Source organism: Ochotona princeps, chromosome 16 (assembly GCF_030435755.1).
Source record: "Ochotona princeps isolate mOchPri1 chromosome 16, mOchPri1.hap1, whole genome shotgun sequence".
Classification (NCBI taxonomy): Eukaryota; Metazoa; Chordata; class Mammalia; order Lagomorpha; family Ochotonidae; genus Ochotona; species Ochotona princeps.
In genome coordinates this window covers 29807200-29832981 of record NC_080847.1, presented here as the reverse complement: position 1 = coordinate 29832981, position 25782 = coordinate 29807200, and the positions used below count along the sequence as shown (strand labels likewise).

Here is a 25782-nt window from a genome sequence, read left to right as displayed (position 1 = left end):
GATGCACATAGGAGATGTGACAGCCAGCTCAACTAGGCCAGCAGGGAATGTCAACTACCTTGTCAGAGCATGGAAAGTAAAACAGGTTGGACAAATCTAGCCAAACTTTGTAGCGTGTTCCTGGGTCTGTGGTTGCGTTAATGTGTACTTGGTCAGCCAACAGACTTCGGATTTTTTTCAACCCTGGTGCAATGAAGCCAACAAGTTCTCAAAGCTACAACACCCACTCAAGTAACAACCTTGGAATACTCTTCCCCACATTGGGGTCTCTAGGGCATCATCAAGGGACCACCCACCATATCCAGATGCTGGTATAGTTTGACAAGCAAGGAGCAGTCTCCTCCCAACCTCCACTGCAGAACTGAAACATCTGTCCCACCACTTCTCTTCACGCCTTGACCCATGCCACTCTAATCAGAGGCACACATGAGCACACATACCTCCCAACTACGTAAACACTAGTAAAAATAAAATAAAACATATTTTAAAAGGTGTCTTTAGCATTTAACATCATATCTGGTCCTGGAAGGAGCTCAGAAAATGCAGGTTAGAAACCAGCACTGCGTTGGCACTTATAATGCCAGCACCCCGTACTGGTGCCATTTCAAGTCCCTGCTGCTCCACTTCTAATCCAGCTCCCTGCTAATGGCCTGGGAAAAGCAGCAGAGGATAGCCCAAGTGCTCGGGACCCTGCCACTCACGTGGGAGACTTGCATGAAGCTCCTGGCCCCTGGTTTTTGCCTGGCCCAGCCCTGGCTGCTGTTGCTGTCATATGGGGAATGAACCAATGACTGAAAGCATGTTTCTCTCTCTCTCTCTCTCTCTCTTTCTCTCTCTCTCTCTCTCTCTCAACTCTTTTCAAATGAATAAAAAAGAGGAAAAGGCAATTTAGAGGGATTGAAAGATGAATGAATGATGGATGGATGGATGCTGAAGGAATGAATACAGTGACTATTGAAGAAATGAGTGGTAATGAGTGTTGAAGGATTGACTGATGGATCAAAGATGAAGGAGTGAATGACGGGTGGATGTTGAAACAATGAATGGAGTGAACGCTGAAGGAAAGCTTATCGCAGGAGTAAGTCCCTGGGACTCAGAGACCCCTTGGCTGTAACACTACCCAGGTGACACTGCTGCCCCTCTCACCCCCACCATCATCCAAACCACCCAGCCTTCAGCGGGCTTTCGGACGCTTCACAGTCCCCAGATACCCAGTGCTCCTCACAGCTGAAGGCCAGCGAGAGCAACCCTGAGAATGCGGCTCAATTGCTCAGCAGCTCAGCCTCAGAGCAGACCACTGTGAAGCAGAGGGCTGATGCAGGGCTTCACCAACCCCGTGGTCAGGCCCTTCCCACGTCCCAGTGGCCCCAGAGCGCAGGGAGGAGAGGCCTGGCGGGTGCGCTGGGGGCACAGACTAGGACAACTGCAGGGCAGATGCTCTATACGAACCTGATGGTTCCCGAGAGCAGGATCGGGTCCTGTGGGATGACAGCGAGCCGGGAGCGCAGATCCTGCAGGCCCAAGCTGCACACATCCACGCCGTCAATCAGGATGCGGCCCGCAGCAGGCTCCATCAGGCGGAAAAGAGCAATGCCCAAGGAGGACTTCCCTGCGGGCAAGAGAAAGCCAGTCCGTGCCCACTGAACGGGTTCTCCACCAGGCGCACCTCCGCCAGGCATGTGCACCTGCCCTGTGCTGCCTGCTCCTGCGTCCCTAATGGGTGCTAGGGCTGGGGTCTGTGTTGGTGGTGGTGCAGTTTTCCCACAGCCTGGCTCATAGCCACCACAGGCCAGCTCTCTGGCCTAACAGCTGGCACACAACCCTGTGGGGTTTCTTACACACGCAGTGTTATGCTTATTTTAAAATTTCTTTCCAATATTAAAAAAAAAATGGGGAAGGGGGACTGGTGATGTGGCCCCTTGGGTTACATCCCATTTGAACACTGGTTCAAGTTCCAAATGCTCCACTTCTGATCTCGCTCCTTGCTAATGCACCTGGAAAAGCACGTTACCCAAGTGATTGGGCCCACTGCGTCCATGTGGGAAACCTGGCTGGAGTTCCTGACTGTCAGTTGAAATCCTTTGGGGGAGTGAACCAGCAGATGCAATCTCTCCCTCTCTTTCTCTCTTTCTTTCTCTCTCTCTCTCTCTCTCACTCTCTGTCTCTGTGTATGTGTGTGTAAGTCTGCCTTTCAAACAATTTTTATGTTACAAAAAAGAAAACAATACTGTCAGATCCTATACAAGAATCACAGTACACATTTCTCTTGAAACTCAGAACAGACAGCAGGAACTGGGGCACAGTGTGGCTGCATCTGCTCTGCGGGAAGCCCAGCATCTCTTCTTCCGATGCACCCCCATGCCACCCATCCGTGTCACCTGCCAGAAAAGCCCCCAGAGGCATTTGAGTTGGCAACGTTTGCTCTACAGGAGAAGGTGGGAGAAGAGAAGAGGTGTGTGTCCTGTCACCCTGGTATCCCCGAACGAAACCAGCGCTCAGTAAAGTCAACCAAGCAAATATGCTGGGATGGACCCCTACCTGCCACAAGCATCTCCAGCCCAGGTCTCAGGGTACTGGCAGATTGAAAAATCAAAGAGAGCAACATACAAAAGAATGCAATGGGGAGCCTTTCAGCTCATGGGGGAACCAGCTATAAGGGTACCAAGCAGGTAGACCTAGGAAAGCTGGAGCCACTTCAGGTGGCAACCTGAACGAGGCAGCTCTGGGGAGCTCAAGTGGAGGCAAGTGGTGTCTTTGAACAAGGCAGGAGGAATAACATCTGAACCAGATCCTCCAAAAGCAATAGGAGAGAAAGGGAGGAGAGAAGCTAGGAAGGTTTGAAAAGGGGTAACAGAAAATGAGAGGAAGGAGAAGGAAGAGGCAGATAGGAACCCCAGGGGAGAAGGGAGGGAAGGTAGGAGGGAAGGCTGGAAGAGAACTCAGATTCCTCTCTTTGCCGGCTCCTTGGCCTAGTAGAGGCACCCCTACCCCACCCACTCCTGGGCAGCTCCTCCTCCCATGTCTGAGCTGCTGGTCCACTGCTGCAGCATCCTCAGCCCATCACCTTGTACTTCCCTCCCGCAGAACTGCAGTGCGCACACTGGCTACTTTCCCTGTGACCTTGGGGACGTTGGGTTTCACCCCTTCAGCAGCTGCCTAGCACAGGACCTGGAGCAGAGTGAAGGTGAGGGACAGTCAGGGGCCCCCAACTCAGTCTTGCACCAAAAGGCAAGGGCAGGATGCTGCCAGGATGCCCAGCTCACCAGAGCCCGTCCTTCCCACGATGCCCACCACTTCTTGGCTGTGAATGGTGAGGTTGATGCCATTGAGGACGATAGGCATGTTGTCTTGGTATTTCATGTGATAGTCCTGGAACGTGATTTCTCCATGCTGGGGCCAACCCTGGGGACAGCTAACGCCTTCCATGTGCAGAGGAGCCTCAGGCACACACAGCTTGTTTGTAAAGAAGGAAAAAGAAACCAAGCATTATTGCCATTCTCCATCCATTATCCACTGTGCATTTGCCAGCCTCTGGCTGCTGCACCGCCATCAAGGCATTGCTGGGGGATGAGAGGATCACCCTAAGAGCAACATCCACCTGCTTCCCTTCCTTGAAACACACAGCATCTTATCCCAGCAGGTGGAACCCCTGGAGGGAGCCCCCTTGCTATCAACAGGACAAATGTCCTTTTCCGTGTATCAGGTAAAGAATAGAATCCAGACAGCAGAGATAACAATGTTGGGATGGGGATAAGCTCAGAGCCCAGTGCAAACTGTGTGTGTGTGTGTGTGTGTGTGTATCCTGTAAGCTGGGCCTGGTTAGATGCATGCCACAGGTGAGGATGCAGCCACTTCAGCAGGTGGAATACCCCACTTAAGATCACACAGCGTACAAGCACCCAAACCAGAACTCAGACTCAGCTCTGACTGAGCCCACAGTTTCACTCCCAGCACAAGTGGGTGCACTGGGAGGAAAAGGAACGGGGGAGAAACAGGTCACTGGGCCTAAGCCACAGCTCTCCATGAGGTCACAGAGAGTCCAGGAACATTGAAAGCACAGCTCCTCACTTTATACACTGCACTCAAATCATGGGACAGGAGACCCAGCTAAAGGCTAGCTGGAAGCAAGAGGCTCGGCCTGGCACAGCCTGGATTTCCTCATCCGGATCACAGGGCCAATAATCCAATCAATAATCCACGCTGTCCTGTGCTTCTGTGACAGAATCCATGGGGAGGAAGTATGCGTGTGCCTGCCACACGGCGAAGGTTCCATAGTGTAATCCACTTGCAGGTTGCACAATTACGTCTTCCTGAGGACTCAAACAAGGGGCATCTCAGAGATGAGAGACAGTGCACATGACTGGTCCAAGGAGTAGAGTATGAACTCGAACCCAGGCAAACTAGTGACAGAGTCAGTGTCCTTAAATGCTGTCACTTGGACATGACAGAGCAGTTGCTACCGCCATTAATGAACTCCTCATCTCTATACAGAGCAAACGGTCACCTCCTGTACCCACGAAGAGGGAGGGATGTGGACAACAGGAGACAATGATTAGGTGGAGCTTCGAGATCATGAACAAAACTGCAGGAACATGAGCAAAGACAGGTCAGGAGCCCCACCTGCTTTCTGGGGAAAATAAAATCTCAGCCACATACAGGAGAGGGCAGGAAGAGGACATGCAGAGGTTACAGAAGCCCTGACTACCTAGTAGAGCTCCCATCGGGACCCAGGCCAGGACCCAGGCCTGCACCCACCAGGACCCAGGTCTGCACCCACCAGGATCCAGGCCTGTACCCACCAGCACCCAGGCCAGCAACCCACCAGGACCTAGGCCTGTACCCACCAGGACCCAGGCTTGTACCCGGACCAAGCCACCCCCCAGGACCCAGACCTGCACCCACCAGGACCCAGGCTCACACCCACCAGGGTACCCAGGCCAGCACCCACCTTTATGTACTGCAGTATCCTCTCAACAGCTGTCAAGTGTGCCTCTATCTCCGAGCCAACCCGGGACAAGGCCTGGAAGTTGGATGCCATCTGGAAGGAAGCGTGGAGGCTGCTGGGGTGTACCTGAGCTCACAGCACTACTGACCAGCCCTGGTGGTCCCTGCTCACACCAAGGCAGGTGCCCTACTGGGATAGGACCGAGGTCTCTGGGGCCTCTCTACCCTTCTCTGAATTCAACTGCAGCAGAACTGGGCAGCCCAGGTGGAGAATGCTTCCCAAGGACATCACTTCACCTCTGGCATGCTCTGAGGGCTTCCTGCTTCCTGCCCAGAAGCCTGGACCACAGCACAGGCACCCACCATGTACAGCGCACCCAAAACCCAGGGGAGCAGAGGACACAGAGAGCAGCCCATAGCTAACAGGGAACGGGAACCCAGGCAGAATGCAATATTGATCCTCCCACCCAAGGGATAGGGGACATCAGGGAGCCCTGGTGACCTACGGCAGGGACTTCCAGGGCCCTTGGGCAGAGGCTCTCCTGCTCTTTCCCTCCTGTTTCCTGAGAGCATGTATCAGATAAGCTTGCTACACCCCAGCCCTTGCCTCACTCCCTGTCTACAGGAAAATGCAGGCCACAGAAGCGGAGGAACTTGTGGGACCTGGAGTCTCCAAGATAGAAAACTGAGGCCAGTGTGGTAGCACAGTGGCCTAAACTTTCACATGCCTTGCCAGCATCCCATTTCAGAGTGTTGGTTTGATTTCCACCTGTTCCTCTCCTGATTCAGCTCCCTGCTTAGGCAGCAGAGGATAGTCCAAGTGCTTGGGTCCTGCACCCAGAGAGGTGACCCAGATGGAGTTCCAGGCTCCTGACTTCTTTGGTTTGACCCAGGCCTAATAGTCAGATGGGGAATTCTGGAAAACTACTCCTCATTCTCAAAATGGGACACATGGGAAAAAAGAACCTTGCTCTATCTAGCATTCGGCTATTATTGGGTGAAGATATGTTTGCTAGAGCTGCAACAGCCATTTGGTGACCATGAGTGACATGGTCATTTGGTGAACCTTGGAAGGCAAACCAAGCTATAGACAATGGAGCAGGAAGGTCATGGGTTCATGCCAGGCCAGGACATTAAGTAATAGACCCCAACTGTGCCCAGCCTCTAGTTACATCAGACAGTAAGTTCCCAAACTGTCAGTGTGCACAGGATGTGTGTATGTGTGAGCACACAGGATGCTTGTGGGTGTGACAGGACATGTGTGTTTACATGAAACGCACATGTGTGTGAATATGAACCTGCAGCAGAAGCTTAACAAAGTGCCCGATGGTGCCTCTTTATGTGCGCCAAATGAGCCCTCAGCATCAGAGCCTGCTAAAGTGGAACACACACAAGTGATCAGCCAGCTTGGGAGGAGGCCACGTGACCTCTGAAGGTTAGGCAATCAGTAATCCCTAGGGAGGGTGGTGCCCGAGGCGGCCCACTTTCGGCTCCCTGAGGCCTCTGCCCTCATAGCCCTTCTCGCTCAAGACTGCTGTGGGACTCTGTACAATGAACCTTGAGCAGACACTCTGGCCACATCCATGTCCAAGCCACTCCATGACCGATGCACCGCTGTAGAATTCAGGCCATGATATATACCGGTCACCAGCTCAGCCTCCCCTAGGGAAGTTCTTAAAGTGGAAACCTAGGATCCTGACCCAGACCTGATTGACAGTCTTCATGTCTGTGCTCTCTAAGTATGGGGCCCCTGTCAGTTCTGCTTGGACCCATTTCATGTCTGATGCATGCTAGAGCTGTAGGGAAGGGGCTGGGCAACCCACCTTCCCAGATGGTCCTTTTAAAGTCAGGCCATTCAGTCAGTTAAGTACTAAGTCAGCAGGACAGACTCTGCACAAGCTCTGTTTGGACAGCTCCCTCCTGTGCCTGAACCTCCCTGGCCCCTCCGCCAGTAAGTGTGCTGGGCTCTGCTGCCTGTGAGCTCCCCTTCACTCCCATTGCTCTGTGAGTTCCTTTATAGGCAGGCTTCCAGGTGATTACACGCAAACAGAGCCAGGCAGCTAAAGTCAGAGGACCAACTGCATAGCTCCTAAGAGCTCAGATGGCCAGAACGTAAGCTGTAATCAAACTCCCATGCTCCCCCTGAGTCTTTCCAGTGACCTCCACCCATCACCCAGGCCACAGAGAGGCCCAGCCCAGGACAGCCATCCCCCACCCCAGTGTGTCAAGGCAGCTCCCGCACCTGCAGCACCATGTTGATAGCCATGATTCTGTAGGAATAGTAGCTGGAAGAAATGTCAAAAGCCACAAACAAGGCTACAGCCAAGGTCACCAGGTTGGTCATGAATTCCATTCTCAATGCCACCCATCGCGTGGCACACAGGAACATCAGCAGGTAGCTGCTCTGTTCATCCATCAGCCTTTTAAACCTGAGAGAGAAGGCACAGCAAGAAACATTGTCCGTCTAAGCCAGGGCCTCCCCTAGGGGGACCCTGGGCGCTTCTTCCAACACCCAGCTCTCCACTCCTGCTGAGAGAACCCCATCCCAGGTGGGGCAGGAAACAATCTCCCTCAGTTCCCCTTGACCTGACCCCTGGCCTCTAGACCTTGTGCTCTTCCCCCTAAGCTGGGTGGGCTGCTTCAGGGCTGGGCTGCTGACCCTAATGACTCAGTGAGAATGAATGAAGGTCAGGAGGTGTGAGTGAAGAACGAAAGTGGTCCCATTCCGTAGAAATCTAGGGAAGTCTCCCAAGAAGGGACCCTAGAGGCATAGGGGTCCCTGAGACCCTACAGTGAATGCCCCGTGGAGGGTCAGCTGTGAACACGCAGGGTCCAAGAGCTTGGCTGTGCCCTGGGATGAAGCTTCTCTGGAAGCAAGTCCCAGTATCGGTTCTTTGTCTTCCCCAGTGGACATGAATCACTTCTTCCCCTTCTCCCCAGCATATTGTTATAAACATTGTTCTAAATAAATACAAATTAGGTTAAATAGTTATCTGTGTATCTTTCCATGATGGAAATTTATTATGAATATGTCATCATGAAGTTTTTGTAAACTAGCTTGAATCGCTTTTTTCTGTCATTTCCAATCCATAAAGACCCGCCCATCCCAGTTTGCACACATCATCTTAGGGGCTTCCATGTCCGGCCTCAGGCTGCACTGCTACTGATGGTCTTATTTCAGAATTTAGATTCTGAATCATCTGCCACTACTTGAATTGACAAAAACAGTGGGTTTGATGTGCTAATTGTGTTTCTGGATGAAGTACACTCAAGTAAAATTCTGATTATTAAATAAGTGTCCACAGACATCCCAACTAAACCCATCTCTGCACCAGTTAAGGGTGCAGTCACCCTACGTATGGTTCTCCTTCTGATTCTTTCCACAAGCCATTCCAAATTCTGCCCATCTGACCCTTCTACACTGACCTGGTCACCTTCACTTTGAGGCCTTCCCATATTAAGCAGCCCCTGATCCTTCAGATACCCCTGTGCTCAAGCCCACTCGCCATCCTTCAAACCCAGGTTCACATCTCAGACTTTTTCCATGGGAAGTTCTGACCCATAGATTTCCATAGCTTCATTTAAATGCGTATGTACTTATTTATTTTAATTTTTATTTGAAATATTGGCAAGGAGGAGAGAGAGAGAGAGTGTGTGTGCTTCTATTCACCGGTTCTTTCTGCAGATACCTGCATCAGCCAGAGCCAGCCCAAAGGCAGGAGCCAAGACCTCAATCCAGGTCTCCCCCCTGGGTAGTAGGAACCCCTCATCTGTTGTCTCCCAGGGTGCACATGGACAGGAACTGAGAGGAGAGCCCAGACTCAAACCAGACACTCATATATGGAATGCAAAGCTTCCCAAGAAGTGTCTTAGTCACTACATTGAACACCCAGCTGCCTCAACTAGGTTAGGCTCACTTGGTCTCCTTTTCTCTGAGATCTCCGTAACAGAAGCAGCAGTCCCACCACAGTCCCCTAACCTGCCTTATCCCTCAGGGCAGGGACTGGGTGAGCCTTGCTTTTCTGCTGTAGCCCCAGTGGTCACAGGCAGATTCTGAATGTGTTGTTCCATGGTCCCTCAATTGCACTGATCCCTGGTGCTCTGTAATACTGCTGAGAAAGCAGGTGCTGTGGGTCAGCCAGGAGTCCAGCACCCCGAGACAATGCCACAAACACCCCCCAATCCTCTCCTGCTCCCAGGCTACATCTTTCTCTGCTGGCCTCCTACCGTGTTTGCCTGCCCTTGTCTTACGCTTCACATCCTGGCCAGCCTTGTGCCATCACAGATATGTGCCTGTGTCCCCTCTACCTCCACCTGCCTGACTTCATTGTCAATGAAGACTTGATCGCTGTCTGCTAATACATAACTTATGTTAAATCACGAAGCTTTACCCACGATCACAAGATCTTTGTTGCTTTCAAAAATGTGTCAAAGGCCAGTTTCTGAGTATGACTTGTCAGCGAAGATCTGTTACTTAAAAAGCTGTTGTTTCACATTCTTTTATTAAGAATAGGCATTTGAGCAACCAACAGAATGGGAGAAAATTTTTGCATACTACACAGGTGATAGGGGACTAATATCCAGGATTTACAAAGAGTTTCAGAACCCAGGAACAGAAAAAAAAAACGCAAAATGGGTAAAAGAAATGAACAGACATGTCTCAAAAGAACAGATTCAAATGGCTAGCAGACATATGAAAAAATGCTCAAGCTCCCTAGCCATAAGAGAAATACAAATGAAAACCACGCTGAGGTGCCACCTAACTCCAGTGAGACTGGCCTACATTCAGAACTCCACTAACAACACCTGCTGGCGTGGATGTGGGGAGAAAGGCACCCTCCTTCACTGCTGGTGGGAGTGTAGGCTAGTACAACCACTGTGGAAATCAGTAAGGAGAGTGCTTGGAAAATTGCAAATAAACCTGCCATATGACCCAGCAATCCAGTTCCTAGGAATATACCCAATAGAAGTGAAATCTGCATGTGAGAAGGGGATCTATAATCCTGTATGTGCAGCAGCATAATCTACAATAGCAAAGATATGGAAACAATCCAGATGTGCGTCCAAGGAAGAGTAGTTAAAGAAACTGTAGTACATCTACTCCATGGAATATTCAGCTATTAAGAACAATGGAGCCCGGCGGCGTGGCCTAGTGGCTGAAGTCCTCGCCTTGAAAGTCCCGGGATCCCATATGGGCGCTGGTTCTTATCCCGGCGGCTCCACTTCCCATCCAGCTCCCTGCTTGTGGCCTGGGAAAGCAGTCGAGGACAGCCCAATGCATTGGGACACTGCACCCGCGTGGGAGACCCGGAAGAGGTTCCAGGCGCACATCGGCCCGTTGCGGCTCACTTGGGGAGTGAATCAGCAGATGGAAGATCTTCCTCTCTGTCTCTCCTTCTCTGTGTATATCTGGCTGTAATAAAAAATGAATAAATCTTAAAAAAAAAAGAAATTATTCTATTTCCAACCAGGTGGTCCGAACTAGAGACCATTATGCTCAGTGAAATGAGTCAATCACAAAAGAACAAATACCATATATTCTCTCTTATATAAGGAAACCAACATGGAAAGTGTAACTCCAATAGCCCAATCCATACTATTTTTTGATTGTTTGCTTTTTTGGCTGTATCCCATGTGTTTTGATGCCTTTTTATTTCAGTTTGGTTCATTCCAAACAATCTCTTTTCTCTAGTCGAATTCATTACGGGCTCATGAATTATACGATGGCATCATTTTTCCCAAGAGACTTCTGTGTTTCCCTTTTGCCACTCATGTGTTGGTTATTCAGTGGCACGTTTTTTTTTTTCATGGTGCTGTAATTTGTTGTTGTTGTTGCTATTATAACTCATACCAGTTGTTGACTTTGTTTCATGGCTTCTCACTTATGGTAATGTATAGTGATGGAGTATTGGGATCTATCATATACAGACCTGGGGGTATAATGCATGCATCCCAGCATCCAGACGAAAGATGGATTCCCAGTGAAACTGTTGGACATGTGTAGACAATGGGATACTGGACTGTCTGACATTGTCTGTACCAGCAATGTCGGGGTACACTTAAATAAGAGATGGATAGAATTATGATTCCTTATGAAGGACTATACTATTGTAACAATATGGGAAAAATCTGATGGGGAGGTGGGATTAGGGAGGGGGATCCCAGCCTATACAAAATTGCACCACAATTCGAAATTCAAAATAAAAATATATTTTAAAAAAAGAATAGGTATTTGGAAGTGAAAGAAAAAAAATGCTGGAAGTGAAAAAAAACAATGCAATGTGTACTTATATAGTGATAATAATAAAAGATCCGGTTATTAAACAAGCTATAAGTACAACCTAAACTTGATATTGGCAGGATGGGTTCCTGGCCTCTCTGCAGATTCCAGCATCTAAATCCCTGATGTAAAATGGTGTAGTGTTTGCATGGAAGCCAGTGATGTCCTCCTGTATGCCCTAAGTCAGCAGCAGATAATTTATCATCTCACCCCATGCAAACACTATGGGACTGGTGACTGTTCTAGGCTGTCGATGCAATAATAAGGGAACAGTCTGAACATGTTCAACGCAGACACAAGCCCAGTATTTTCATTCCACAGGTAGTTGATTCCATAGTTGCAAAATCCCTGACTAGAGAGGGGGTAAATGCATCAGAAACACCCACAGGGCTTTAAACTTCCCACGGTGCACATCGCTTACAAGCTTTATGCTTATAAACATCATTACACCACTCAGAGAAGCAAGTGGATGCCAACAGTGCTCACTGCCACTCTTCCAAGACACTGCCATTCCCAGTACTCCTTCCCAGGTCCCTCACCCCACACCCCAGGGTCTCCACCCACCCTTGGGGGGCAGCCGACAGACTCACTGGCTGATGAATTCTGGTTCTTTCTCGTACGCATGGATGGAGCTCAGGCCATGCAGAGAAGTGAGGATGTGCGATAAGAAAGAGGAGCGCCTATAGATCTCCAGTCTCTTGAACACTTTGATGGCCCTCTTGAACTTCCTGCTTGAAGGAGAAAGTGAATGACTGAGGCTCATCCACTTCTGGGGCCATCCAGTTCTGTACTGGTTCCGTCCTCGCCCCAAGTCACAAACAAACCTTGACCCACAAGTGAGAGCCTACTCACAAGTAAAACACAAAGCAGACAGTGATGGTGATGACTGCCATTAACAGGATATAGACAGACAATATGCTGACCACCAGCAGGATGCCAAACATCAACAGGAACAGGATCAGGAACAACTCAGTCATCACGGGCAGGGGCTGGTCCAGCTCATTCAAGTCACCTGAGAAGCAGTTGAGGAGCCGGCCTATGGGGGTCATGTCAAAGAAACTCATGGGGCAACGGTACACCTGTAGGAACAGAATCCATCATGATAGATGTGAGGACAGTTGGATGCCTTGCTCATGATGCACAAGGATGGCCTGAAGCTCTGAGCAAGGCAGGATGTGTCCTCAGGGGCACCCAGGGGAGGCGGCATGGAGTGGACCCTGTGATGCTTTTGCCAAGCTCTGTTACTAACCAGTTACTGCTTGTTCTCTGCTGCTGCTGTCTGATCATACACATGTTCCCCACCCTGCCCCCGGAACTCCCAACTCTGAATCTCAGAGTCCTCAGCTGTAAAATGACGATGGCCACACTCCAGAGAGTTGTAGTGAGGACTCCGTGATTTTGTAGGGTGTGACACCTGCCAGTTCTGCCGTGTAAAACGGTGACCTTATGGGTATGGGTGTCCTATGGCAATCAGCTGCTATTTTAAAAAAGAGACAGAGTGCATATAACTTGCTACTCTCAGGACTGCCAGAGTGCTGGCCGCAGAGGTGTTATGGGAGCCTAGCGTTTGGACTGTTGGGTAGAATGTAGATCTGTGCCTGCTCCCTTCTGTTCCAGGAGACATCTCACCTTGGCCTCTGAAAGCTCTTCAAGAGTCAGAAAACTTTACTAACCGTGGTGGTTTCCACGCAAAGCACCTATGTGGGTGTTACAGGTGGGGGGACTGGTGCCCAGGAAGGAAACATGGCTTTGTGACTTGCCGAAAGGCTCCCAGGGAGCTTGTAGTCAAACCACAATCTGGTCAGCCCTCCTGAACTTTTCCTACTCCCAGCCCAGCCGTGACCTTCACAAAAGACCTTTCTTATGGGTTCATAGCACTGTCACCTGCCCAACCTCATTTCCCCAGCAAGTTCCTGGGAAAGTTCACAGTGTCTGTGGAGGCCAAAACTAAAGAGGAGGGTGTGATCTGCCGATGATGAGTAAGTAGCCATTGTTACAGGAGCGCCCTCATCACCCCCCATCGCGAATCCCTGAGTACACCAGAACATATTCTGCCTCCCTGTTGGCTTTCTGAGCAGCGGGCCACTGGGGCTGGTGAAGAGCTGTTTTACATTTTCTGTCTCTAAAATTCCTGCCATTTTGTCTTCAGGATCTTTTGTTAACTACTTGAGCCAAAGCAAAGAGAATCCTCACAATGGCTTTGTGAGTGCAAAGGGCGGATGGGTCACTCCCTGGAGACCTATGCTCATCCCTGGGGGTGGTGAGAGACACAGAGAAGAGAATCCCAGGAGCATCACTCAGGACTGGAGACGAACGTTGGGGACACAGGGCAAAGGGCCTGGGTTGCTGTCTAGCATCACATAAAGTGCAATTTTTATTAGCCTTTGATCATTCTTGCAGTTGAGCCCATGCTTCAGAGGTTAAGTCTTTACTTATTTAAAATGTCAAAGGCAAATTTTAAATCAATGAAACCACACAAAGACAAATGAAAGGGGATTTTTAAAATACGAGACGTTATTTTCTAGTGAAAAGAAGCTTGAACATTACCTAACACTGTAATGCTAAGTACCTCTTGGAGGCTGAGGCACCAGATGTTTCTAGAACCCTGGCCTTGAGACCATCCACCCAAGAGGCAGCACTGCAGACTAGAAGGTACTTGGGCAGGCCTCAGGGAAACTTCCCTTCTCATGCTTGCTGGTTCCAACAAGTCATGTCTCTTCAGGAGTGCAGAAAGCCCCATCCTCTTGAACAGACCCACTTGGTGGCGCTGCAGTGTGTGCTCCACTGACTAGAGTAGGAATGGTGGGTCTCTATTTCCCCTCCCAGATACTCTGGGCAGGACTCTAACCCTATGCTCAGTGTCCAGCCTTCCTGAACCCTGCTCACCTTCCCTGAAACAGCCTGCCTTGTTCACCTCCAGCCACTGAATGCCAACATCCACTTCATCCTTACAAGGAGTGGTCACCTCCTCCTTGAGACCTTCTTCCTTCCACAGGGCCAACCCCTGGTAAACTCTACACATCATATTGCAATAGCCTGTTTTTCTAGTTTGCCTTCCCCACCAGATAATCAGCCCAACTGATTCAAGTCCTCCTTGCATTGTTCGTTCACTTTGAGAAGTCGAGTACTCATGACACAATCTGGTACAGAGTAGTATTCGATACGTGTAAGAGAACATGTCCAATAGGCAGTGGGACATCACCAACAACCTGATATTCTAACCACAACATGCATAACACTTAGCCTACTTTACAACCATAACACACATGGATTCTGTTCTTGTATGCAAAAAGAAAATGATAATAGCCACTTACAAGGCAGTTTAAGACAAATGTAAGTGACTCTACAACAGTGCTCAGTTGAAGGAGACCAGCTCAACTTATCCACTGACTCTCCATCAGGGTCACTGGAACCTTAGAATCATGTTTCCCACAGTAGGAGCAATTGAGGACACCTTCTTCAGTCCTTTCCCATCCATTTATCAAAGCCCATAAAGTGTGTCATCACAGGAATCAACCATAATGTACATTAGGGACTCTGATTAATAACTATAGTTTAATAATCTATACCAACTCAGCATTTAGGGCAAGATGTTAAGGTTAAAGGAAGCTGCAAGGATGGGGTACAGCTTTTCCACAAACAAAAAAAGTGGTTAACAAATAAAGCCTAGTGGTTTAAAAGAGAAAGAAAGAAAGAAAGAAAGAAAGAAAGAAAGAAAGAAAGAAAGGAAGAAAGAAAGAAGGAAGGAAAGAAAGAAAAAAGAACAAGAGAAAAAGAGGAGGAAAAGAAAAAGAAAGAAAAGGAGAAAGCAAGTAGGCAGGCTTGGAAAGGGCAAGGTTGAGCCTGTGGCTGAGTCTAAGTACATACCTTGCTGAAGAGCTTGTCATGCAAGGCTGTAGATGCCTTCCTGGTGGTCCTGGTGAAAGTCACTGAGAAGCAGACCCCCACACAGATAAGCAGTAAGGCACTCAGACCATATACTAGTTTGTAAAAGGGCAGCTGTGGGTTGTCCAGTATGTTGCCTGGGTCTTCAGTGGTGCTGTTGCCATCTTGGCTGCTGTTGGTCTTCAGGCAAGAACAAGGGGTCAGAGTCCAGGGGGCGATACAGTGCAAGGGAATCCTCTCTGAAGCCACAAGGGCAGCAGGAGGTGGGAGCCTGTGTTAACACCTCCCTTCTTGTGCTTTGCCTTCTCCCCTTCCTCTCTGCCCACCCTCAGTGAGGTCTACATTGTGTCTCTTCTGGGCCACCTTGAAGCCACTCCTTCCACCTTTTCACAGTGATGCAAGAAAGAGCGTGGGAACTCTGCTTCCCAGACATCATCCAAGCATGGTTTCCGGTTAGATTTCTGCATATCAGAAAGGTGGAAGAGAAGCAGCCACCTACCCAGTGGCAGCTGTGGGTAGGTGCATGGGATACAGAGTTTGCTAGTGGCTTACAAATGTCCTTCTAGAGTTACCGACTGCAGGGCTGCCACTGGTCACCAGTAGCCACCTCCCTTCTCTCTCCCATCCCTTCTGAGGATTGGATAAGTCTGAATCTAATTATCTGCATTAAATCTTTGGAGGCTCTAAACATCTAGAATTGTTTTCCTGCAGGGATGAAGAATCTTTTTTTGACCAAGAGCCATTTGGATATTTAACATGTTTCCCAGACCATACAGAATTATCAACTTTAAAATGAGCCTGCAGATGTATTGAATTTCAAGTCCCACCTACAGTTGTCTTAGCAGGGCTAGACTAAATGATTTCACAAGTCTCCTATGATCCACAGGATGGACGTTCCCCACCCCTGTAATGTGGCTTGCCATGTAGGCTCCTGGCTAGGCCCCAGCAGTCAACATCTCAGAAAGCAAGAAGCCATCCAACCTCATGCAAGGCCACAGACCTGTTACCCACCAAATCAAGGCACTTACCCCTGAGCCCTGCTGCAGCCAATAGCTCAGCCACCAGAAGTTGAAGGTCGTAAGGAAGACAATCATAAAGGCAAGGAAGAAAACTAGGATACACACCATGTAACCTGGGAGGGAGAAGAAAGGGGAACGCACAGGTGCCACCTGGAGAGAGGCGAGGCCAGTGCTGACCCAACGGCCAGTCATCCAGGCTCAGAATCTTTGGCTCTCCCTGACTCCCACTCAACTTGGAAGATTGAGAATGGCTGTATTCCAAAGTCAAAAAGCCCTGGGTTCAAATCCTAGTTCGAGTTTTTCCACATTGTGTGACCCTGAACTAAATATTAAATGTTAGTGGCATTCTATTTCCTTGCCTAGGAAATGGTGCACCAGGTGTATCCTTCCCTTCAACACTTGCCTCTTGCCCCATCAGTCCATCCCCCAATCCAGCCTGTGCCCTATGCTCTTATATCTCTCTCTAATTAGACATTAGGGCCATCTCTTCTTTGATGACATCTGAGACTTTCTGACCATGGAGATCTCTCTCGCTCTCTGGTGCCTTCTGCTTCATTAAGACATCAAGCTATGTGCTGCTTCTGCTAGATTCCAAGAGTGGCTCTTAGGTGCTTTTTAATGCCCTCTCCCCTCCAGAGTTCGGTACATTGCCTGGCATACAGTAGGGACTTCATAAACACAAAGCAATTGACTGCTTGGTACACGCATGCATTTTACAAGCAAATACTGATCCCCTGCTTGGTGCAGGCCCTGTGTTTTCAGGGTGTCCCCTGGGTAGAAGGGTGGGGATGGCAACCTCTTCATTCAGCCTTCACCTTTTCCTCCCCTAAACTGGTACACATTATACAAGGGTTGTGATCCAAAGTCAAAACCACTGTCAAAACTCCCTGAAAGTACTCAAGAACTATGGTGCCAAGTACTTGGTTTTGCATTTGTAATATTGTACAGGAAGCATGCATGGTAATGAGCACCATTTAGTAAAGCAGTAGCTTTGAAACTTTTAATTGCTATCTGACTATTCTAGGAAACACATTTTAAATCATGTCTCATATACACCAAAAGTTTTGCCAGTCGTGTTACAGTCATCCCTTGGTGTCCATAGGAGATTGGTTCCAAGAACTTCCATAGACACCAACATTCCTAGTACTCAAGTCCCTTACATGAAATGATGGTAGTATCTGCATTTAACCTGTGCAATTTTCTTTATATTTTAATCATTTTTAGATTGCTAATAATACCCAAAGCAATATAATTAGTTCTTATACTATATTGTTGAGAGAATAATAACAAGAAAAAAGTCTGCTTATTTTCGAAATAGGTGTAATTTTCTTCAAACATGTTAAATCTGCATTTGGCTGAATTTGTGGCCATGAAATCTAAAGCTATAGGAAGGCGGGTATATGGGTAATTATTGTTGATATTTTCCCCTAATCCTATTTCACTTCCCTGAATACTATTCATGACCCTCTAGGCTGAGTTCAAAGCCCTGGCAGATCAGGACCCAAAGTTGGAAAAAGTACTGAAACAGGGAAGAAATGTGAAAAATAATTTACAGAGCTGCCCTTGCTGGTAGAACGGCTGCATTGGAAGTTGGCTAGGTTTGCACACATCATGTCAAGGAATGGCACTGACCTCTCTGTAGCTGTCCACCTTACACAACCTCACATGCTCTGGTCTGATTTCACAGTGACAGCCCTGGGTTTGACATGCAGCTCACGACCTGTTACCTCCTCCTGCCTGAATGTAGCTGTGGTAGACACTCCAGCTCAAGGAACCCTGTTTCATCTCCTCCTTCTTCGTGAGCTGATGTTCCAGCACTAGGTGTAGGAAGAAAAAAAGAAATTGACATGTCTGCCAACCACCTGACCCTCCTCAGCACCCAGAGGAGCTCCTGGCTTCCATCCACTTCCAGTTTTTCCAATGAGGTTTAAGAGAAGTTAAGCAGCTTGGCCAAAGTCGCACAACTTCACATGCTGCAGCATGGCAGTTCACATGGAGCTTCCCTTTGCCACTGCCTGGTCTCAATGAGAAAGGCTGTGAGCTTCTGAAGATTGGGAACACACTTCGTTTCTGATTTCTTGACACTTGTGTTCTTAGCACTTCCTCTCTGTAAGTGTGTGCTAAGTGAACATCGGATGCATTGCAAAGCCCTTGCCCTGCTCTTCACAGGCCAGAATACCCCACAGCTTGTCCCTCTACGCTGGCCTCCGTATCCTTCAAACCCCCTAACCACCACTGTCCATACCCCACAGCCTTGCACCACTTGGCTGCGCATCACGTGTGTGATTGTTTAACATTATAGACAGCAATGAACATGGCCCAGCCTGGGTCCCAGGAAGAAATGCCAGGCCACGGGGGGTGGGGGGAGGAATCCAGGCATCTCCCACCCCATTGTCCCACCCCCCCACACACACCATTATCTGCAGCTTCGCTAAGAGGCTCTTCCTTGGAGATGGCCTGAAGGTGCCCTTCTGCCTGTGACTTCTCAGCTAGCTTTGCCGTTTCCTGCAGCAGGCCCTAGGGAGAACACGTGTTATGACTATGGGGTAAGAGGTTCCCCCCCAAAAATGGGGAGAGAGGGTAGGTGGGGTGATATGGGAGTTACCTGGATGGCTTCTCCCTGCATCTTCTGGAGGAAGTGAGTGAACCGTCCTTCCTTCTGCATTAATTCATTGTAGGTTCCATTTTCACAGATTTTCCCATCTTCTAGCAAAACAATCTGGTCACAAAACTTCAAGTACTAGACAGTCAGAAGAAAGAAGTTCTCTGGTAAGCACATGGAAAGCTGTTCAATTTTACTATTCATTAACAAAATGAGGCTTAAGCCAGAATAAAATAGTACTTGACATCACTAGATTGACAACATTTTAACAGTTGGACAACCTCAAGGGTTGGTGATGATCTAACGTAAAGAGAACTCCCCAAATGCTGGAGGAAGAAGAACAATTTGATCATATCTAGTAATATGAGAGATTCTTTTTTTTGAAGGATTGTAAACCAAACATTTGACTCCTAAATTTCACCTTTAAAAACACTTCAAAGGGCCAGTGCCATGGAATAGATTAAGCCTCTGCCTATAGCAATGGCATCCCAAATAGGGATCAGTTAAAGTCCCAGCTACTCCACTTCCAATTCAGCTCCTTGCTAATGCACCTGACAAAGCAATGAAAGATGATTTAAGTCTTTGAGCCCCTGCAACACATGGGAGACTCAGAAGAAGCTCCTGGATCCTGACTTTGGGTTGGCCCAGCTCTGACCATCGTGGCCATTTGGGGAATGAACCAGCAGATGGAAAATATCTCACTCTCCCTCTCACTTGTTTCTTTAACTCTGCCTTTCAAATAAAAAATAAAAACACTCTGAAACATGTATGCCAAGACATACAAAGAAATATTCATACTAAGTATTTTTTGTAAGAGTAAAAAAATGGGAAAAATTTTATTGTTCATTCTGCAGAAATAAGTTTTGGCATATTCAAATATTGGATAAATAATAGTAAGAATAAGTCAAGTTAAATATAGTCACATAGGAGATTTCAAAACCACAGCATTAAGTGTAAAAACCAAACTACCAAAGGACACACAAAAGAAAAATATATATATATGTGTGTGTGTGTGTGTGTGTGTGTATATATACTTTATATGTATATACTTGATATATATAAACTATATAAAGTTATATGAATAATACATATAAAAATGTATACATATAAAACTAAAAATATTAGAAGGAGGGGCATAGCAGGCAAAGCTTCTGCGTATAATGCCAGCATCTCAAATTGGTGCTAATTTGTGTCCCTGAGGCTCCATTTCCCATACAGCTCCCTGCTAATAGTCTTGGAAAAGTACTGGAAGAATGTGCAAGGGTTTGGACCTCTGTAACCATATAGGAGACCTGGACGAAGCTCCTAGCTCCTGGTTTGGGCCTGGCCTAGCCCTGGCCATTGTAGCCATTTGGGGAGTGAACCAGCAGATGGGAAATTCTCTCTTCCCTCTGCTCTCTTACTCTGATTTTCAAATAAATAAATAGTACATATTTTAAGTTATATATTCTTTGGGAAAAGAACTAGTGGGCAGAAGAAATCTCTCTCCATCTCTCTCTCTCTTCTTTCTCTCTGTCACTTATTTCTGTGTAGTTCAAATGAATGAATGAATGAATATTTTAAAGAGATAATGACTGAAGTCTGCACAGACCAATCTGGGCTCTCAGCTAGAGAGGATCATCTAGTTTATTACCAGGCTAAACACACACACTTGAGACATTTCGGTGGCCATTGTTGAACATGACACCCACATTGGAGACATTGTCCGCCAACATGCATGCCCTGGGGTCTGTCCACACTTCTTTTCTATATCATGAGATATGTTTCCCTCATTATCCCTTATTTACACACGTTTCCAACCCCGTTCTCATCTAGGAATTTCTGTGTCTACTTATTTAAGAGATAGAGAAGAGAGAGAAATGAGCAAAGGAAACTGGTTCACTCCCCAGTGCCCACAGCGCCAGAATTGTTAACTTGAAACTCAGTCCTGGTTTTGCACATGAGTGTCAGAAACCCAACTACATGAGCAGTCACCGCTGCCTCCCATGTCTGCCTGGGCAGGAAGCCGGAGTCAGGAGACACAGCCGGGTGACAGAAGCCAGGCACTAAGTCTGAGGACACTGGTGTCTTCACTGCTAAGCCAAATGCCTGCTCCCAACCCCATCCCAGGCCCTTTGAAATAAGATTGACTTGAATTTTCCTGCACTTCTTCACTGGACTCTGTTAGCAAAGCGTCTCTCTGTTAAAAAATGCAGCATGCCACCTTTGGCGTTTGATTTTTAAGGAGAGCAAGTGAGCAGGGTGAACTGATGGGTCAGCGATAAAATGTGGGTTGTCAGGAATGATTTTCAAAATCTTTTTAGAGCTCAAGTATCTTTTTATAAGAGTTATTTATTTATATGAAAGGCAGAGTTACAGAAAGAAGAGGCAGAGATCTTCCATCCACTGGTTCACTCTGCAAATGGCCACAACAACCAGAGTTGAACCAGTCTGAAGCCTAGAGCCAGGAGCTTCTTTTGAGTCTCCCATGTGGGTGCAGGGGGCCCAAGCGCTTGGGCCATCTTCTACTTCTTTGCCCGGTGCATTAGCAGGGAGCTGAAATGGAAGTGGAGAAGCAGAGATTCGTACTGGCATCCTTATGGGATGCAGAGTCACAGGTAGTGAGTTTATCTGATGTGCTACTGTGTCAGTCCTGATCTTAAATACAAGTAACAGAAGGAAGGGGAAAGTAAAGACATTGAGTCCAATTACCATTGTGTGAAACTCTCCAAAGAAAAGGACCTGTGGCAGGCAGTGCCAAACGTCTATTTCAGGGGCAGCTACTGGGCTCAACAGTGAAGTGGCCCTTTATGACACCTACATCCTATATTGAGTCTCTGGGATAGTGTCACTTCTGCCTCTGATACAGCACCTGAAAGGCAGCACACAATGGCCCAGGTCACGGAGTCTATGCCACCCAAATGACAGACCCATTTGGGTGGAGTTCTTGGTTCTTGTGGATATTTGGGGAGTGAGCCAGCAGAAGAAAAATCTATCTCTTTGTCTCTTTTCCTCTGCCTCTTTTTCCCCCCTTTCCAATAAAGAGAGAACTTAAAAATAAAGAAGGAAAAGAGACACCCATTGCATGGTAGCCATTATTTGAAAGAAAGCCATTGGACGTGTCTCCTCTTTTCAGAATGTTGAGACCAGGAAGTCTTTTTTTCTAAAGAGTTATTTATTTTTATTGCAAAATCAGATTTACAGGGAGAAGGAGAGACAGAAAAGATCTTGTGTCCTCTGATTCACTGCGCAAGCGGCCGCAATGGCTGGAGCTAAGCCAATCAGAAGCCAAGAGCCAGGAGCTGCTTCTGGGTCTGCCATATAGGTGCAGGGTCCCAAGGCTTTGGGTTGTCCTTGACCGCTTTCCCAGGGCACAGGCAGGGAGCTGGGCGGGAAGTGGAGTAGCTGGGATACAAACTGGCACCCATATGGGATCCCAGCACATGCAAGATGGGGACTTTAGCCACTAGGCTACTGTGCCTCACCCATGACCAGCAAGTTTTTATGAAAGATTCTCTGTGTGTCTGTGTGCCCATGTGTGTCCCTCTCTTTCTATTTCTCTGTGTTTCTCTATCTGTTCCTGTGTGGGTGTCTCCCTTCCTCTCACTCTCTGTCTCTGTGTGTCTCTTTGTCTCTCTCTCTCTCTCTCTCTCTCTCCTTCCCTTCCTCCCTCTCCCTCTCTCCTTCTTTCTTCCTTTCCTTCTTTCCTCCTTTTTCATAACTGGACATACAGGGGTGACACATACAATTCTGAGGATAAAGGAGACCTCCACATCTGGCTTCGGTTTTTACCATCCAGCTTCCCCATACAGGGGAAATGCAAGTTCTGTACCACACCCGCTGAATTGGAGAAGGTCTATTCCAAGAGCAAAGATCAGCCACCAGGAGTTGTATTGTCTATCACTCATGGCCACAGATCAACACCCCCTCCCATCTGGAGCGGAGATCACCTGCAGCTGGTGGGTCACCAGGACAACTGTCTTCCCCCTGAGTGTCTTCCTGATGCATTCCTGAAATATGTGCTTGCCCACGTGGGCATCCACGGCCGACAGGGGGTCGTCCAGCAGATAGAGCTGACGGTTGGAGTAGACGGCACGGGCCAGGCTGATCCTCTGCTTCTGCCCCCCGGAGAGGTTCAGACCTCGCTCCCCAATCTGCAAACAGACAGCAAAAACGCAATCACAGAGGTGGGCAGAGGTGACAGAGGGAACGCCTCAGTACAGCCCAACACAAAAATGCTTTTCAGAATTTTCGTAGTAGAAGAAAGTGATTTTTCATCAACGGAAGCGTAACAACTCCTACAGAATTTTTCCAAATCTATCAACTTCTCAGGAGGCATATTCACGCTCAAAGTTCACGCTTTCCCAAGAAACAGCATGGTCTTACACGGTATTCAGGTCTGAAATTGCAGGGGCTACACCTGTAGGTCAGGGGAGCTGTCCAAGGTTATTGGTACTGTGCACAAGTGCCCGACAGGCAGGTCAGCAGTGGCTGTGAGGGGCCTCACAGTTGACTTTTGGGTCCCCTGGCAGCTTAGCAATGCAGGCAAATGCGGGGTGGCCTGTCCTTCATCAGGCTCTGGGAAAGTGAAGGACTAATATCAGCCCTCATCCTCAGGCTACCATGAAGTTTTGAGGTCTCTGTAGAGAAGAAACAGAACTAAAAATGTAGCAGGGTGACCTCTGGCCATTGTTCTACGTACAGGTCATCACTGTATGATGTTGGGCAAGCAACCAGGCCCAGTTTCTCCATTCATACAGTCATTCAACAAACACTGATTAACTGCTGAACTAACACCCACCCTGGGCCAGGCACTGGGCAGTCCTGTGTGTGTACTCTAACCTCCAAATAACTGATGCGATCAGTTCTCCTCCTTAACACGCCAGAGCTTGTTGTTCCTACTGAAGGAGACTTGACCTGCCTGCCCTCAAGCACTAGGCATCCCATCATTAATTGAAAGACAATAAAGGGACCACCCTAGTAGGGCTATTGTGATGCTCTCCTGTGGGCACCCTTTTAATTTCTTAGAGCGGTACCACATTGACAAGGTGCATTCAGTAGTCCTCCAAGCTGATGGGACAGGAGGGAGAGGGGAGATGGAGTCCTTCCAGGGGCTTGTCTGAGGTCACACAGTGGTGACCTGCAGGCAGAACAGTGGCCAGAAGTCACCCTGCCACCTTTTCAGCCCTGTTTTCTTCTCTATGAAGACCTCAACACTTCACAGTAGCCTAGGGATGAGGGATGAGACTTGTCCTTCACATCCCCAGAGCCTGATGAGGGTCGGGCTAGCCTGCATCGGTAAGGAAAGTGCTGAAGCAGAAGCCAAGGGAGAAGCATGGGCTGCTTTAGAGGAAGCAGGGAGGCAGCCCAAATGCAAAAACACCAGTATCACAACAGAGCCCCCGCTCACCTCTGTCAGGTCCCTGAAGGGCAGCATTTCCAGGTCCTGGCTCAGGGAACAGCAGTGCAGCACCTGCAGGTACCTGCCAAGAACAGGGAGCTGGAGGGCTCAGGTGGTCAGACCTTTCCAGGAAAGCTCCAGAATTCCAGGTTGGGAAATAGGAACCTGCTCTTGTGCTTCATGATAAACCCCTGGGAGCACTTTTATGCCCCTTCGTGTTTTGTTTTTGTTTTAAGATTTATTTGAAAAGCAGAGAGTAAGAGAAAGAGAGATTTTCCATACGCTGGTTCATTTCCCATTTGGCCTTAAGGACCATAACTAGGCCAACTGTTCTTCTGGGTCTCCCACACAGGTATGGGGACCCAACCATTTGGACCAACTTCCATTACTTTCCTAGCTGCATCAGCTAGATAAAAACTTGAGCAGCTGGGACTCGAACCAGCATCCATATGGGATGCCAGTACCGCAGGCAAGAGCTTAGCCTCAATGCCTGTCCTTCCCACACTTGTTTCTTTTAAATATATATACCTGTTCTCAGCAAATATTTGACAGGCTAGATGGGGAAAAGGCCAGGTCACCTTTGACTATTTTTTTTTTTTTGGCTTTTTGCCAAAAAAGAAGGTTCTTGTGTGTGTGTTTATTCAGAAATAATCTGCTGGGCAGACTTTGGCACACTGGCATATCAGTTTCAGGAACCTGTACGCTTATGGACATGGGGCTGTGGATTGTTCAGGGAAGGGGGTACAGGATCATGCAGGAGACAGGACCCCTGAAGGGGTAGGTTACAGGTGAGGACTGACAAACACTAACCAGGCCACAGCACCTGTAGGCCTGCAGAGAATTTCAAGTGCCATATAGGAGGATGGAACAGAACAGGTTGGACAACTCTCCTGGCTAAGCCTGGCAGCAAGTGTCTGGGTGAGTGGAAACACTAGCATGGATTCAGTCAGCCAGTGGATTTTCTCAACCTTGAAGCAATGAAATCAACAGCCCCTTGGAACCATTGAAACCACTCAAGAGATACCCTTGGAACATTCTTTATCACATCCAAGTTTCTAAGACAACACCAAGTAGACATTTCCCATTCCCAGGTATTGCAGTTTGGCAGCTGGGAGCAGTCCCCTCTCCCTCCCTTGCTTCTCCCCCACTCCTCCCCAGAAATAGGAGAAAAGGGAAGAAAAGGAAAATTGGAAGCACTTGTCCCACCCATCTTTCCCCTTACCTCAACCATCCCCACCCTAATCAGAGGTCCTCATGAGCATGCATCCTTGTCCATTATGTAAATAATATTAACAAAGTAAGTTAAACTTAAAAAATAGAAAAAAGGAAATAATTTACCCTAATATGCATGTGTGCTTCATTTACAGTTCTCTATTGTTTCAATTTGCTGTGGGATTTTACTACAAGACTGCACAACAAATTATTTAAGCAGTGCCCGGTGACAAACATGTGGGCTGTTTGTTCTCTTTTGCTCCTGTGAAAAACGCAGTGTGAATATTTTGTATGTAAGTGTTCATGTGGGTAGGTGACAACATCTTTACATTAAGCACATAGCAGTATTTTTGCTAAGTCAAAGGATCACTGCATTTTCGCTTTTGACAAGTGTTTTGAAACTATTCAGTGAGCACCATTTGTCTTAGAGCAGTGACAAGATTAGAGCTTTGCTTAGGAC

The 25782-nt window shown here is 48.0% G+C and overlaps 1 protein-coding gene across 2 annotated transcripts in view; it reads right to left on the bottom strand.

Moving 5' to 3' along the window:
• The window catches only part of ABCC11 (ATP binding cassette subfamily C member 11), a 54491-nt gene that overhangs the window by 5633 nt on the left and 23076 nt on the right, over window positions 1–25782 (bottom strand). For both annotated transcript variants that reach the window (XM_058674439.1, XM_058674440.1), the window contains exons 13-25: window positions 24120–24192; window positions 22660–22863; window positions 18734–18868; window positions 18543–18645; window positions 17856–17945; window positions 16138–16241; window positions 15092–15289; window positions 12077–12303; window positions 11815–11952; window positions 7187–7373; window positions 4949–5038; window positions 3264–3453; window positions 1450–1609 (exon numbers count right to left, since the gene is read on the bottom strand). In XM_058674439.1, coding sequence (XP_058530422.1) covers window positions 1450–1609; window positions 3264–3453; window positions 4949–5038; window positions 7187–7373; window positions 11815–11952; window positions 12077–12303; window positions 15092–15289; window positions 16138–16241; window positions 17856–17945; window positions 18543–18645; window positions 18734–18868; window positions 22660–22863; window positions 24120–24192 — 1899 coding nt within the window. The remainder of the gene's footprint in view (window positions 1–1449; window positions 1610–3263; window positions 3454–4948; window positions 5039–7186; window positions 7374–11814; window positions 11953–12076; window positions 12304–15091; window positions 15290–16137; window positions 16242–17855; window positions 17946–18542; window positions 18646–18733; window positions 18869–22659; window positions 22864–24119; window positions 24193–25782) is intronic.